Below are 13,903 nucleotides of genomic sequence, written 5' to 3'. Positions count from 1 at the left end.
CGTGATAGAAAAAGGGGATCTAGAAGTAGTACAGGCAGAATATGTGAAAAAACTTGTAGAAACTTTAGATCAAATTGAAAAAGATGTTGATCGTGGCTCTCCTTTCTCTTCACAAGAACCTACACATCCTTTCCAACCAGGAGACGTGGTGATAGTCCAGCGCCTGGCAAAGGGACGGAAACAGACTGAGTTCCCGATTGGACCACCCACTCGAGTGGTAGCAGTCACCATGACAGCTATTCTCACGGAGGAGGCTCCAATTTGGATTCACGCTAGCAGAGTAAAAAGGGTTCCTGGGGTTCCTTCTCCGGCATCAAGCAGAGACATAGAGGGTGAAACAGGTTTAAAAGTGCCTTGCCACAGGCTGAAGATGTTGAACTCACAGGATTCTGGGACAGTGCTTTGCCTGACGATTGACGATTTGTAACTTGTGTATATTCCTGCCTATATGGCTTACAACTACATGTATCTATCACCCTGAACCTTTTCTGTGTGGAACACATAGGAACCTTTTTTGTGTGGAACACAGGGGAGCAGGTCAAGAGAAAAAAGGACAATGGGCCTGATTTATTAAAGCTCTCCAAAGCTGGAGAGAATACTCATTCACCAGTGAAGCTGGGTGATCAAGCAAATCTGGAATAGATTTCTTCAATGTCATTTGCTATTTGCTAGAAAATGCTTTGAATCCTGGACCAGATCCATCCCAGGTTTGTTGGATCACTCAGCTTCACTGGTGAAAGTGTATTCTCTCCAGCCTTGGAGAGCTTTAATAAATCAGGGCCAATGTATCAGTCCATTTGGGAGATAATAGTATTGTGAAACTAATGAGAGCTCTAAATGTCAGTTCCATGTGTCTACAGAATCCTCTTAACCCAAGGCATGTTACACACACATGTTCAATAGCAGTGGCCACTCCACAGAGCATAATAGCACAGCTGTGGTATAGCAAACAACAGTATCCTGAATTCACATTACCCTCCCCCATATACTACTATTGTGGGGAATGTCAAGCAAAGGGATAAGATCATGGTAAGCACCGTTAATGTCACAGCAGCCCACAATTGTTTTAGTTTTGATCGGGTGTGCCCCAACCTCCATCAGTTTTTTATTGCAGTGGCCGTTTTAGTTTACCAGGTAGGAGCAGTTTAAGGAAGTCCAGAGAATATCTGTCAATCTAGCCAGAAATTTTGTTTTCCAATGTCATAATGAACAATTTAAGTGTTAAATTATAAACTGAAATATGGTGACAAACACTGCTCCCTCCATAGATGGGAGTAAGCAAGACCAACCTGGGACAGTAAATGTATTATTCGAATGATCACCAGGTAAAAAGAGATAAGTCAACATGAAAACTAAAGCAGCCATCACATCTAAAGACTTATAAGTTGCTTTATATTTCCTTTATTCATTTAGATAAACCTTAAGCTGAATTTGCATCTAGCACCTGTCTATTTGTGTACTGTTATAATGGTGTGTACAAATAAAACTGGTTAAACAGCATTACTTATCAGATGAAACACAACACACACATACATTTCAAATGCCATAAGTCTTGCTGCTGTTAAGATTGTTCTCACATACAGGCAGAGAAAGGCATGGAAATATACTTGGGAACATTCTAACTTTGGGCCGGTAACTCCGGCTGTTCAATTGAATTACCAGTCCACCGAATCAGTTCCACAGATTTTTCTCCTCTACACTCTTTACTTCTCCAATCCCCTTATTGGTTTTCCATGCTTGACAAAACTACCCCTCCCTCGATAATTTTCTAAGATTTACTGCACCTGACAGTGGATACCTGAGTTCAGGGGCAGACATAGAGAGATGCAAAGTGTGCTGCTGCATGAGGGCCCCATACCCTTCTCAGGAACAAAGTGTCCCACAGGGGACAAAGTCATTTCTGCTCAGGGACCCACTGGTGGCTACGTTCACCACTGCACAAGCTAGATCTGCTCTCCTATGAGGAGAAGAGGACTGATGGGAAGAATAGATGCTGCCCTGTCAAAGCTAAAATCTGTACTGCAAGGAGCACGTGGACCAGCATTGGTAAGTTGTTGATGTTTCAATTGTTTCATATAACTGATTCTTTGGTATCAAAGTTCTTTTAGGTGTTTTCCCATAGAGAATGAAAGATCGTCTGTGACAGTGCAGTCGTCATTCTTACTACCTCCTTATTGCCTGCCCTCCATCATAGTTCAACCTCTACCCTAGGGGTGCCCAAAAGGTGGATCGCGATCTACAGGTGGATCGCAAAGACAATGCGAGTGGATCGCAGAGCCCAGCCTTTCAAAATAAACTCTACCGTGCACAGGAGTTATTAAGTCCAAGTTTTTATCGTTGGTAGATAATTTTGACTGTCATTTTAAAAGCATTTCCCAAGTCAAAAAAGTGTGGGCACCCCTGCTCTACCCCATACCTATCCTAACTAAGCCTGTCTATCCTGCCTGTTTTTGGTTATATCTGCTTGAATTGGTAATATCTGCGTGTTAATGGACATGGGGGTTAATACATGGGCAAAACTGATAAAACTTGGGAGCGCAGGCACACACAGAGTCAGAATTGCCCACATGTGCAGGAGAGATGTGCCTGCGCTTTAGCGAGGAAGAGGTGTGAGATAGATCAGCAGTAGGGAGACTATAGATAATACTGGTGACTAGTTCCTTGTCGTTTTCTTTTTGGGAACAACTTCCCCCATTACTTGGAACCATAGAAGATTTATCTAAATGGGTCATTACTGGTATATCAAACATTCTGCAACCAAAATATTCCTAATTTTATAGGAAAACATCTAAAAATATGCATAAACAATGTTTTTATATAATTTTAATGTTACCAGACTCTTGTTTTTGCTCAACAATACCTTGGTTTCAGAGGCCTGACCCGCACTATTCAGTACTAAGTGCCACTTACATGAACGATGCAACAGAAGCAGAAAAAAGATTCCTGAAACTTTCATGGAAATGTTTTGTGCAGCAGAGACGACTCATCTGAAGCATGGAACACCCTTCATATGGCTTTGAAAGCAAAAAAAAAAAAAAAAAGTTATGTTTAAGGATTATTATAATAGAAGAATTTTCCAGGAGGTAAACAATGACCCTTTGGGACTTTTGGCCTATTAAAGTATATGCCTAGCCCAAAAGAGGAGAGAAAAAAATCTCACAGCAATTAGGACAAAAATAAAATGCATTTTTTTTAACAAAGAAAGCTGGAACCTCTTTTTTTGTAAGATTATTATTTCTTATGGTAATAGTACAAAGGTGGAGAGCCAAACGGTGATCCGTGAGTTGCAGCTTCCGCTATTTCTTATCTCACATTTTTAGAGGTCTGCATTTCTGTTGCACATTTTTTCATACTTTCTGTCTTGTAAAACCATTGTGATTGTTATAGAGAGTGGTGAATATCTCCAACAAATTCCCAGATAGTATTGAAAATCAAATCGATTGCTACTCCTTCCTTGCTCCACACATTTCAGTTTCCTTACCCATTCCTGAAATAATGAAAAACAGGTAGGCAGCCCAATTGTGGTCCCTACCCCTAACTTCAGATAAAGTGCTACCTAGGCCGTTCCAAAATGCCGCTGATGGCATGTCATAGTCCATAGTCCATTTACTTCTCTTATGGTTAGAACTATTAAAGCTCTCCAAAGCTGGAGAGTATACACTTTCACCAGTGAACCTGATGGTGATCCAGCAAACCTGGAATGGGTTTCTTAAAGTAATTTGCTATTTTGTATTTTGGTATTTAACAGCAAATGGTTTCAGTTGTGGACTAGATCCATTCCAGATTTTTTTGGATCACCCAGCTTCACTGACAAAAGTTCAGCCTCTCCAGTCTTTGAGAGCTTTAATAAATCAGGGCAATTGTTTTTAAAGTTGTTCATCCTCGTTTGTTAGTTTCCGGAACTGACCATTAGTGCTTATTTTCTTTGGATTACTAGTACAGCTTTGGAATATTGTCCCAACCTTTTGGAGTTTTGTTCATTATGTTCATTTTTCTGTTTTACAGTGAAATTGTGTTGTCTGTACCTTTCAATGATATATCAACTTTTGATAATTTTGCATTTTCTAAAAATAATTCTTAAACAAATCTTCTTTGTTAACTTGGTCTGCCAGCCATGTCTTATATACTAGCATCAATGTTTAGGTACCCACCTACTAGGAAATGTACAGTCCCTGAAAATGCATCAATACAAATATTTATTTGTTTGTTTCTTGCATTGATATTGTATCACACCGGGCATTATAACCTTGATAGGTTAGAAATGCCATTACCTTCAATGCAGACCTAATAGCCTATAGGGGTGAATGGTTATATAGTAATTGGTTTCCTATAGGGTCAGAATATTGATGGGGAGTTCCCTGGAAGCACAGAGACGGAGTCATTAAAGAAAAGTTTAAAGAAACTCAAGAAATAAGTTAGCATGTTAAGGGGAGACTGAAGGGAAATTTACCCAAATTAAGCAAATGATATTTTAGTATTTATCACGTCTTCCATTTTTCCATAATGATCCCAATGTCTTTCTGTTTAGAGCTTTTGGTTGTAGATTAACAAGTTTACTGAAATTCTTGTGACATTGCAATAGTTCACCAACAGTTAAATAAATGTTTAACATTGATGATACATAAAAGTTTTAGTTTTTTACCATCCCCATCTGTGGGTCCTGTATATGCAGGCTTTTTATTAATGTATTCATTTTTCTATGAGTTGTATTTGATCCTTTTGTGTCTTATCTCAGTAACTAATAATAAAAGAAAATCCGTGTCAGTCAGGTAGAAATGTATTTACTCTGTTGGACGACTTAACCAAAAAGCATTTTTGTTGGATTTGGTGCATTCACTGGCATTTATGTGCCTTTTTTTAGTGAAATATTAATGTTTCCTAAAATACATGATTTGCACTTACCATATACCTCTTCAGGCTGATCCCAGAGCTCTGACTTTCATTTCCACTTTTGGGAAGTGTAATGTAGGCGGAGGGACAGAACTATTACCTGCCGGTTAGACCTGGCACTGTCCCAATTGGAACACATAATCAGTGAGGGCGCAACCACCACATGTTATTTTATAGAAAGTCAATAAGGATGTCCGGTTATTTCTGCCAGTGCAAAGCAATACGCAAACACATCAGCACAACTTGCTTTTTATAACAATGCATTTATATTTACAATGTGTTAAAAGAAATGTAAATCTAATTAAATCAAGATTGAGCTGGGGCTTGCTATAGGTGAAAAGTGCAGAGTTCAGCTGCTAGATGCCAAAACTTAATATGTTTAATTAATATTATGTTTATTAGGAAAAGAATGTAAAGAAATGATAATCAAGAACATACTAGAACCAAAAAAGTGGGCATTATGACAATTAATGTACTCAACAGTAGGGATGAGCGAGCGAGATTTGTAAATTCGATCTCGCAGCGAAGCAGGCCTTTCTCGCTTACCGAACATGTAAGCGAGAACGGCCTTGTGATTCACCATGAGGTTGTGTTCTCGACAAATGAAGGAGGGAAAAAGCAGGAGACGGTAATGCCAAGAATTTTTTTGCTGGAATCACGGCTGGGAGTGAATCATTTGCTCGCTGGATGCACAGCAAGGCCCAGCAGCCAATCAGGCGAGATTTGAGCACAGATATATATTTACAGGGAAGGAGGGAGAGGTTAGTTACTCCATCTTGCATTCTATGTATAGGATTGACACAAGGAGAGACATGTAGTGTTAGAGGGACAGTGTAGGAGCCTTCTTAGTTAATTGTTAGCTGCATAGTTTTGTATTTTATAAGGCATATATCTTGTACTACTGTTTAGTATAGGATATTGTGTATTTAGAATAGGGTAATATTTACTTTTACATGAGCTACAACTAGATAGTCAGTTTTTTTTAAATTGTCAGCAGTCAGCATATTTAGTGTACGTTATTATGTGTATTACACTCTTATGTGCTGTTCACTAACTGCACATGCACTGAAGGAACAATTGTGGTTGCTGCTACTTGTAGTGCCACGCATAGCTAGTCAGTTTTGTTAAATTGTAAGCAGTCAGCACATTTAGTGAATTCTATATTGTGTATTAGTGAAGACACTGTTAGTCATCCTTTTTTCACACTGTACATTTACTAAAGCTACATACAATAGATTGCAGTTACTAGTTAGCAAAGAAGACAGTTTGGTACAGTGAAATTTCTAGCCTACTTTAAAATAAATACAGATATTTAAATGTTTGATACTTGTTCCTATTTACCAAAGAAGAACGTTTGGTACAGTTACATTTCTGTTCTACTGTAAACGAAATACAGATATTTCAGTGTTTGATACCTGTTTTTATTTACCAAAGAAGAATGTTTGGTACAGTGAAATTTCTGTCCTACTGTAAAATAAATACAGATATTTAAGTGTTTGATACCTGTTCCTATTTACCAAAGAAAACCGTTTGGTACAGGTGCATTTTTACCCAAATAAGTAAAAGATGAGAAGTAGACCCAAGGGAAAGCGTAGCGTTGGGCGACCTGCCGAATCTGACAGGTGGCATACTCCCCGGGAGTCACTGTAGCCACTGTAGGACTGCAGCAACAGCAAACTATTGGAGGCAGCAGCAAAAGTTGTCAAACACATCTGAGATGTGTGCGGAGCACCAGTACGCTGGTAGATGTATTGAGAGAGTGCAATACAATCATACAGCCATGTCATGTGGAGAGAATTGAAGACTGGGTCTCAGGGGCCTCAAGTGCTACAGGCTCTTCTACAGGAGGAACCAGCACAGCCATGACAGGGGCAAACAGAGGAGTTAGCGTGCCTGTACCTCCCGATGACTCTCCCATGTTGTTTGACGAACAGCCTGAGGATCTGTCAGTGCGACATTCAGAGCAGGAGGCAGACTTTGAGACCCTTGGGGAGTGTGGTCAGGACTTGCTGGGCGAGGGTTGTGGATCAGTGGCTGCATTTGCGGAGGTTGGCTTAGATAAAAATGAGGATGATGATGTCACCTGGGAACCATGGGTGTGTGTAAGGGCTAGCAGCAGTTCCAAAACAGACAGGAAAGGCAGCAGCAGCAGCAACTGACTCGGGATAGAAGGGGCCGCCAATCCAACTCATGTGAGTCCTAAAGAGGAGACAGAAGAGTGGGCACAAGCAGAGGAACAGTCGGAGACGATGTGACCGTGTGGGAGGTGGAGCTGGAGCAGATGCAGGGCACACAGTAGAGGCAGGCAAAGAAAGAGAGCAGCAGAGTGGTTGCACGCACCTCTCCAGTGTGGTACTTTTTTCACGCTGAAAGATGATGACGAGTGTGTAGCAATCTGCATCCTGTGCCACATGCAGATCCACAGATGACAGGCTGCAAAACATTTGGGTACAACAACCCTGCTTTCCCACATGCGCAAGTACCACAAAGCAAAGTGGGAGCAGTACTTGTGTTCTCTTGAAAAAGGTGCAACCACGTCATTGTCTCTTCTTCCACCTCCATTGACTCCTTCTCCACCTCCAACCATCATTGCTACTACGTTATAGGAGGTTGGTGCCAGCCAGACTTCTAGCGGCGAGGAAGTATCATCTTCTGCCCACAAGTTTCGTGGCATCAGACAACGTTTGTCGCCGCAAAATTGGTACTCCAAAGACTCCTTCAGCTCCCCTGGCTCCCAATCCCTTCAGCCCACTTTACCAGATTTCTGCGCAAGGCATTAGTCCCAACCAACAAAGGAGACATTGAACTCAGTTTACGTCTAGCCAAACTATTGGCCCTGCAGCTACTGCCGTACAGCCTTGTGGACTCGGCTGCCTTCAGTGACATAATGGTCTGTGCTGAGCAGCAGTGGAATATACTAAGCAGGCATTACTTCTCCCACACAGCTGTGCCCAGTTTACATGGATATGTAAGGGACAGCATCTCTCGTGCATTGGCATTCTCGGTATCTAGCCAAATCCACGTCACCATGGACAGCTGGACAACCAGGCACGGGGTGAGATGCTACCTGTCCTTCACCACTCACTGGGTGGCCTTGCATGGTTCAGTGGGTGGCAGTCTGCAAGAGGCATTACAGCACCTGGTACCCCCACCAAGGGGTGTGATGGGAAAACATGGGCCACCTCTGTCTTCTACCTCCTCCTCCTGCATTTCTTCTACCGTCAACCCCTCTCTTTTCGACACTCCTCCTGAAAGGCCAGCAGCGGTTAAGTGGGCACGCCACTACGGCTTCCTCAAGCACATGCGTTTTCAGGCAGTACTGAAATTGGTGTCCTTGAGGGAGAGATTGAGGCTTGGCTGACGCCCTCTCGGCTCACAACAGGCAACGTAGTGTGCAACAACGGGGCCAACCTTGTGGCCACACTGCGCATGGGCCACATAACACACGTGCCCTGCTTTGCGCACATACTGAACCTGGTGGGGCAGAAGTTCCTCTGCACGTACCCAGAAGTGGAGGACTTACTGAGACAGGCTCCCTCCATCTGCTGCCATGCATGGCTATCCCCTATTGCCGCCGTGGAGCTTTGCAAGATCCAGCACTAACAGAGGCTGCCACCGCATAGACTGATTTGTGACACTGTAACTAGATGGAACTCCACCCTGCACATGCTCCAGCATCCTTGTGAGCAAATCTAGCTATCCACCATTACTTGGTCAGCGTGGTGCATGGAGGCAGCGGGACCCTTGGTACAGCCACACAACTGAGCTATTTTACCAGTGACCAGTGGCTGCAGATGGAAATGCTGTGAAAGGTACTGACCCCCTTTGAGCAGGCCACATACGTTGTGAGTCAGGAGCGGTCAAGTTAGAATCATCTTTCTGCTTGATAATACCCTGTGTGGCCTGATGGAAAGTGGCAATGGAAGAGGAGGGGAAGAAATGGGGGAGGAGCATGAGAGTGAAATTACATTCCATACCGTACAGCCAGCATCAGGAGGAGCAAGAAGGGGCACTGGCCAGCATCAGGAGTTCCAAGAGGAGGAGGAGGAGGAGGAAGATGATTATGATGATGATGATTAGGGAGGCCATGCTGGGGCTGTCCAACCCGCATGTGTGCTGTCATGCCCCAGGAATTGTGCGGGCGATGGAACTGCTGCAGCTTGAAGAGGAGGAGGTGGGTGATGAGGAGGAAAACATTTTGGCACCTACTGAGGAACAGGAGGTAGCTGAGCCCAGGAAACCCCTCTTTCATATGTGTGTCCACATGTCTCGATGCCTACAGAGGAACCCCCTCATTTGCAGCATCAAAAACCTGGATGATTACTGGCTGGCCACATTTCTGGATCACCGATACAAAGACAAAAGCTCAGGCGGACACTGCTTCCACCGTATTCCCCTGTAGTGGCAGCGGCATCAGCAGTATTGGCAGCAGGCTACACACATCCAAAAGTTTAGGTCAAGGCAGTAAGAATTTTCTGCATGCCTGGCAAAACCAGATGCGGCACCTCAAACAAGTGAGGTACAGAGGCATAACCATTGAGAATGCATGAAGTGCATGGTGCACGATTACGTTGGCTCTTTTCTGGCTGGTGGTGGTGTTGACGACAGCAGGTATGGGGAGGATGTCTGTTCTAACAGTAGTGACGCCATTAATTTTTGGGTCAACAGGCTTGAAATCTGCCCGCAGTTGGCACAGTATGCCATCAAGCTTCTTTCATGCCCAGCATCCAGTGTTCTTTCAGTGCTACTGGCGTGGTCACGGACAACTAATGTGATAAAATAGTCACATATCCATGTTCAGATTTTAAGAAACTTTATTTACTACTAAAACATGTGCTTCTGAGGAAGCCCTTGTGGGAAAACGCATCAAGGACAGTTTAATGGCATCAAAAGTAAAACTATATGTAAAAGATATTGTACTCTAAAAGGAGAAAAATGGTTTGTATGTAAGTGTTTGTATGTTTTTATACACATGTGTTTTGTCTCGAGAATAAAATACAGAAATGTAAAGCTTTTATAAAAAGTATATTGTGGTTATATTTATGTACACCAAAAAAGTCCCATTTCCTTCATGAGAAAATAATAAAACCTTATCTTTTTACATATGTCACAAAAAAAGCTGTGGAAATGCTTAGGACTGGCTGACGGCAGCTCAGCCAGCTCTGTGAGCCAGCTTCGCTCTTGGCTAGGGAAAAAAGGCTGCCAGCAGCACAACTCTAAGCAGATTTTGGCAATTCACCACTCCACCGATACCCCGAGCACCACAATTCATGTAACGGACAGTTCCGATGGCTTCCTGGACCTGGCACCGACAATCACAGCACACAGCCAAAGTGGTCCTAGCCCGCACTGCAATCAAGATGACAACTGCCAGCTCACTATCTGAGCAAGTGACGCCACCAGCGAATTTTACCTTTTCACAGGGAGTTCTTCCTCCTTGTCTCTACAACAGCCTCCTCAGGAATCAGAAGGCCTGTATCACTGACAACCCAGCTAACTGGGCCATTGCACTGTGCAACTAGAAAACCACATGGATGATATAACAACAGTGCTTAAAGACCATGAAAAGGACCTGGACCACCTAAAGCAAGAGGTCCAAAGACTACACTACAAACTTGAGGACCTCGAGAATTGTTCTCTACTCTCAAATCTGAGGATTCGTGGAATACCAGAGACAAATAATGACCTTACATCCACAACCGCCCTGTATTGTTCCAGGAGCTATGTACTGAGATACCCATTGAAAGACTGGGAAAAAAACAGATCCACCAAACCCTGACTTAGCCCAAACTGGACAGTCCTCCTCGAGATTTAGTTGTGAAGCTGCACCACTTCTGGATCAAAGACAGGCTGCTGCAAGTGGCTCGAGCCAAGGAGCACCTGGCCTTCCAGCGCTATGACTATCAACTGTTCACAGACCTAGCCCCAGCCAGGATCCAGTGCTGCAGGGATTTTAAACCATACCTGAAAATACTTGAAGATCATAAAAACAACATATTCGTGGGGATATCCCTTTAAGCTACTCTTCCCATTCATTGGAAAGAACCAAGTGATCACATCATCAGTAGAAGCCCAGGAACGCTTCCAGTCATTGGATTTACCAATGCCAGCAACAGCGGACCCAACAGAGAAATCGAAGACCCCACTATTGGTATCCCTTTCCTGAGATTACTTATTTTATATTCTTCCTAAATGGGGTTTTCAGCCACAATTTATGGCTTGGATGTCTGCATTGTACTCCTCTTCATCTGCTAGGATACACTATATGTTGTACTATTCCTCCTCATTCCCAGTGAGACGAGGTACGAGACAAGGGTGTCCGCAACTTTTTATTTCAGCCCTCAAACCACTAGCCTATTTATTAGATCCAACGTTAATATTCATGGAACTTGGATAGGTGGGGAGGAGTATAAATTGAACCTTTTTGCAGATGACACCATAACCCAACCTATGGTTTCACTACCGAACTTGATGTCAGTACTAATAGAATTTGCTCAGGTATCAGGCCTGGTTATTAATGAGGAAAAATCAATGGCAATGAATGTCACACTTTCTACTAGTGTTGGTCGAATAGGTCGCTATTCGATTTGACCGATATTCGGCCGAATAATGCATAATTATTCGGGTGGTCGAATGCCGAATTTGAACTCCATTAAAGTCAATGGGGGAAAAATTCGGGTTGTTATTCAGGTTGGTGGAGAGCTTCTACAGCCTATAAATACATTTAAAAAGACATGTCAAGACTCTCCCATCTCTGCACAACACTGTACAAGTAAAAATAAAATAAGGAAGTCTTTTTATCTGTTGCTGGCACGGCCATTTTAGGGGGCGGCCAAGGGAACATACCGGATTTTACACGGTATCCGAGTACAGCCAGAGAGGGACATGAGGGGTTCATCTGGTCCAAAAATTAGCCACCAGGTTTCACCGCTCTGTTACAAGCCATACATAGGCTTCAGAGTACAGGCAGAGCAGCAGTAGGAGGAGGCGGTGGGCACTGAGACAGAGCAGGCACCGCTTTGGTAACTGGCATCCAGAGTTGGGAACTCTGCAGGCGGCATCAGTTACAGCATGAGGAGGAGGCGTTGGGCCCTGAGAAGGAGCAAGCCGCCTGCCCAGTTCCCAACTCTGGATGCCAGTTACCAATGCGGTCCCCGCTCCATCTCAGAGCCTCTTCCTGCTCTTCCTATACTTCCGATGAGCCAACTGAATTGAGTGGGTGGCATTTTTAACCCTGGAGAGCAGCTTGAACCGTAAGTGGAAGTGTATGTTAATCACATACAGTGGGTGGAACTCTGCCAGTGTGGCCCTGTCCAATTTCCCTGCTATGATGTTGCAGCGCACATTAGGAATGTGGTACTGTCACCAACTTTGAATCCAACAGACATGGACGTGTTTCATGTCACCAGACATTTGTGGCTCAGCACCTTATTGAGCCGAATAAACAGGTGGTCCAGGTTGGTTTATCATACTGGCTCGAAAAGGCCGCTACTTCCTTGTACTGTATTGGTGCAGTCCTGAAAACTACTGTACTCAGTTTGAGTGTTTCACAGATAGATAGATAGATAGATAGATACATACATACATACATACATACATACGTGTGTTACAAACAGGCAGCCAGAGTCAGGGTACCCTCCACGAACGAATGCACAGTATAACACTTGTACTGAAAGACAGACACACAGACGCAGTGTATACTGCCGTATATAGTTTGTATACTGTGCTGCATATTACAAGTGTCACCACTGAAGGAAAGTGCTGCATACAACACACACACCGCACTTGCATTTTTGGTGTCAAACCCCCAATAAAAAATACACTTACTATACTAGTCATCGTTCATCTAATGTTGGATGTGAGTTCATATTAGACCTTATATAATAACTAGATTGTGTTTAGATGTAAGTGTGTATGCATTTCTGTGCATTGGGTTTGTGGGAGTGCTTTGATGTGTGTATATATGTGTATATTTATGTGTTATCTACTCTATGCTAATTTTTTTTTTCTCTGTATGTGTGGATCTCACTAGTGTACATATCCATTATGAATGAAAATTATTTGTCATTTCATAATTGAGTACATAAGTGAGCAGCCCCATTCCCTCTGACAAAAGCAGACTAAAGCCGCATACACACGTGCCAGGACGGATCAACGGACGATGAACGACCTAGGCTGTACACACGCCATATTCTCGCCCGATATATGGCCGATGCCGATTATCGGGCGAGAAAAATTTGATGTGTGTACGCAGCTTAACTAATATTTAGCTTTGCAGGGCATAATGTAAATAATTCAGCACTTACCTGATTAGGATGAGGTAATGGATGAAAATGGAGGGAACCAGCCAGCAGATCTCTCTATCTATCTACCCCTATATTTTCTACAAAGAAGATTAGAATTGGTGACAGCTGAATATAAAGGTCGTCATATTCATCTGTAAAAAAGAAAATCCGAGACTGGGAACTCACATTTTCTACAGCAACATCAAATGTAATTTCTCGATCCAGATGTTTAGACCAAACTATAACTCGCCGCGTGCGTTCGTTACCAGTTTCCTGAATGATTGGACAAAAAAACATGTTCCGTATCTTCATACTCGATTTCAGGAATAGGAATGAGGGAGATTCCAATCTGTACTTACCTACTATATAGCGAAACCACATGAAAGGGATTCTGCTTGGAGGAATCAGCAGGAAAGAAGACCCTGTTGAGCTCGACTCCAGTCTGGCATCTAGAGCTGGGGACTGGGAGGAGGAGGAGGCGATGGGCTCTGAGAAGGAGTGTGGACGGCATTAGTTTACGGCATCTAATGTCTGGTACTGGGCAGGTAGCAGCATCATTTACAGCAGGAGGAGGAGGCGGTGGGCTCTGAGATGGAGTGTGGACGGCATTAGTTTCTGGCATCTAAAGTCAAGTACTGGGAAGGTGGCAACATCATTTACAGCAGGAGGAGGAGGCGGTGGGCTCTGAGAAGGAGTGTGGACGGCATTAGTTTCCGGCATCTAAAGTC

At 43.3% G+C, this 13,903-nt stretch overlaps 1 protein-coding gene across 1 annotated transcript in view; it reads right to left on the bottom strand.

Annotated features, from left to right (window-relative positions):
* Positions 1-4,949, bottom strand: part of LOC140334977 (uncharacterized) — a 25,046-nt gene extending 20,097 nt beyond the window's left edge. Inside the window, exons 1-2 of the mRNA XM_072417295.1 lie at positions 4,903-4,949; positions 2,911-3,014 (exon numbers count right to left, since the gene is read on the bottom strand). Of these exons, the coding sequence (XP_072273396.1) occupies positions 2,911-2,956 (46 nt within the window). The 5' untranslated portion in view covers positions 2,957-3,014; positions 4,903-4,949. The remainder of the gene's footprint in view (positions 1-2,910; positions 3,015-4,902) is intronic.
* Between the last annotated feature and the right edge of the window lie 8,954 nt (positions 4,950-13,903).

This window comes from Pyxicephalus adspersus, chromosome 7 (assembly GCF_032062135.1).
Source record: "Pyxicephalus adspersus chromosome 7, UCB_Pads_2.0, whole genome shotgun sequence".
NCBI lineage: Eukaryota > Metazoa > Chordata > Amphibia > Anura > Pyxicephalidae > Pyxicephalus > Pyxicephalus adspersus.
Note: the sequence above shows the minus strand (reverse complement) of the source record. Positions and strands in the feature narration are given on the sequence as shown.